Here is a 2083-nt window from a genome sequence, read left to right as displayed (position 1 = left end):
TCGTATTTATAGTATTAATTATCTTTGCCTGTAATTGCATCGTATTTACAACTATTCATTACGAACAACGAACAGTTCCAACTGCAATAACACCGAGAATAGCGACGCTCGTAATAATCGCCACGGAAAGTCTGGCGCCCCCGTTGAAGGTCAGTGTGACGTCACGGCCAAGCTGCGCCGGGCCGGCACGCGTCGCGAGACGAGTGTGGCACAGCAGTCACCATCACTACTTCTCGATCGACAGTGACCACAGTGTCACCTCGACCCGACGCGGCATAGAGCCACGAACGAAGAAGCATTTTGAGAGCCAGTGTACGCTCTCTTGACACTCACGCACCCGCCATCTCGTAGTGACTTCGACTCGGCGATCTACCTTTGACCGCACATCACGGGGATTTCTCTCAATGACTCAGGTGTGCGCGAGTGTAAACGTGCGCACGCGTTCTCTGTGAGTGCGCCTCCGCCGAGTGAACTCTTGGGTGCAGTCGGGTGCCAACATCACCCAACCCTCACCACCACAACAAATGCCACGCCTTAACACTTGCATTTTGTTGGCAGTACAATAAGTGAATCAGTGTCAGCACAACTGCTGTTCGACCAGCTCGTGGCTCAGTCTGTGTTGACTCGCAGAGACTCGTGTACTGGACAGAGCAGTGCCAGTGAAGAAATAAGTGACTCTGGCAGTAAAGACAGTTATCAGTACTTTAAATAGTGCCAGTGCCAGTGAGTGTCAGTCTGTGAGTGCCGGTTTTGGGCCCCCTGCAGTTGGACCCGATAGGTCGCGGGGCGTGCTGACCCCCTCGACCCCGCCACACGGACCGCGACTCCGACTCGTGTGATGAACTTCTGAACAAAATGGCTGACGAAAACCTTGCCAGTGAGTACGTGGCGGACTTCATGCTGGAGCCGCTGGAGGATGCCATCTGCGTCAAGGAGAACAAGGACCTCCATGGCATGGGCGGGATGGGCATGAGTCGTGTGCACACACACATGATGACACCCCACATGCCCAACGTGGGCGCCGCCGCCTGGATGAATCACCACCACCACCACCACCCCCACCCACACACGGCCGCAGCCATCGGCGGGATGCCCACGCCCCAGGTCAAGCCCCATTCGCAGGTGCCCGGCACGCCCCCCGACACCCCTCCGGGCTCGTCGCCGCCCAACGGCTCCCTGCCGCCCTCGCCGCACTTCCAGGGCATGCCCCAGCACACGCTCATGGACGAGATGTGGGCCTACAACCGGTACATGCAGGAGCCCCTGGACCTGCGGCCAGGGCCACAGTGCGGCGGCGAGCAGCTCGAGGCCCAGACCTGGATGCTGGACCGCAAGTGGGAGAGCCAGCAGAAGTACCCTCTCAACACGCTGGCGCCCAACGGCAAGGGCGCCACCGACCAGCAGTCGTCGTGCCAGATGGGGCTGCAGGGCATGCAGCACCACAACACCAGCGTCTACATCTCGGACGAGGAGCTGGTCACGCTGTCCGTGCGGGAGCTCAACCGGCGCCTCCACAACATGCCCAAGGACCTGCAGACCAAGTTCAAGCAGAAGCGGCGGACGCTCAAGAACCGCGGCTACGCCCAGAGCTGCCGGACGAAGCGCCAGAATTACAAGATGGAGCTGGAGAACGTCAACAGAACCCTGCAGACGGAGAACCAGCGCATCCAGAACGACGCGAACCAGCAGATCGGCATCTACAAGTCCGAGAACCTTTCGCTGAGACGAGACATCGAAAACTTGAAAAAGCAGCTGGAGAAGACGCTAAGAGACTTGGAGGCCATCCGCCGACAGCAGCAGCAACAGCAACAGCAACAACAACAGCAACAACAACAGCAGCATCAGCACCAGGTGCCGCAGTCCTCCCAAGACACGAGCGGAGGCCAGGAGCTGTACTCCATGTGACCATGTCGCCCCCCGGACTACCCGAACCCGCCGCCGCGTCAGGAGGGTGTCGGGTACGCAATGGAGAAACCCAACGAAATATCTTGGCCGCTTGAGCAGCAACGCAACCACCAGCACCACCCTCCTCCCTCTACCTCGTAGAGGCGTCCTCCTCGTCCTTCCCGCGCGCCCTGGCGAC

The 2083-nt window shown here is 59.4% G+C and overlaps 1 protein-coding gene across 1 annotated transcript in view; it reads left to right on the top strand.

Moving 5' to 3' along the window:
- Positions 1-223: 223 nt before the first annotated feature.
- The window catches only part of LOC119577948 (putative uncharacterized protein DDB_G0268364), a 3363-nt gene continuing 1503 nt past the window's right edge, over positions 224-2083 (top strand). The window contains exon 1 of the mRNA XM_037925638.1: positions 224-2083. This exon is cut by the window's right edge and continues 1503 nt beyond it. Within this exon, the coding sequence (XP_037781566.1) occupies positions 856-1905 (1050 nt within the window). The 5' untranslated portion in view covers positions 224-855 and the 3' untranslated portion in view covers positions 1906-2083.

Source organism: Penaeus monodon, chromosome 10, assembly GCF_015228065.2.
Source record: "Penaeus monodon isolate SGIC_2016 chromosome 10, NSTDA_Pmon_1, whole genome shotgun sequence".
NCBI lineage: Eukaryota > Metazoa > Arthropoda > Malacostraca > Decapoda > Penaeidae > Penaeus > Penaeus monodon.
This window is presented reverse-complemented; position numbering and strand designations above follow the sequence as displayed.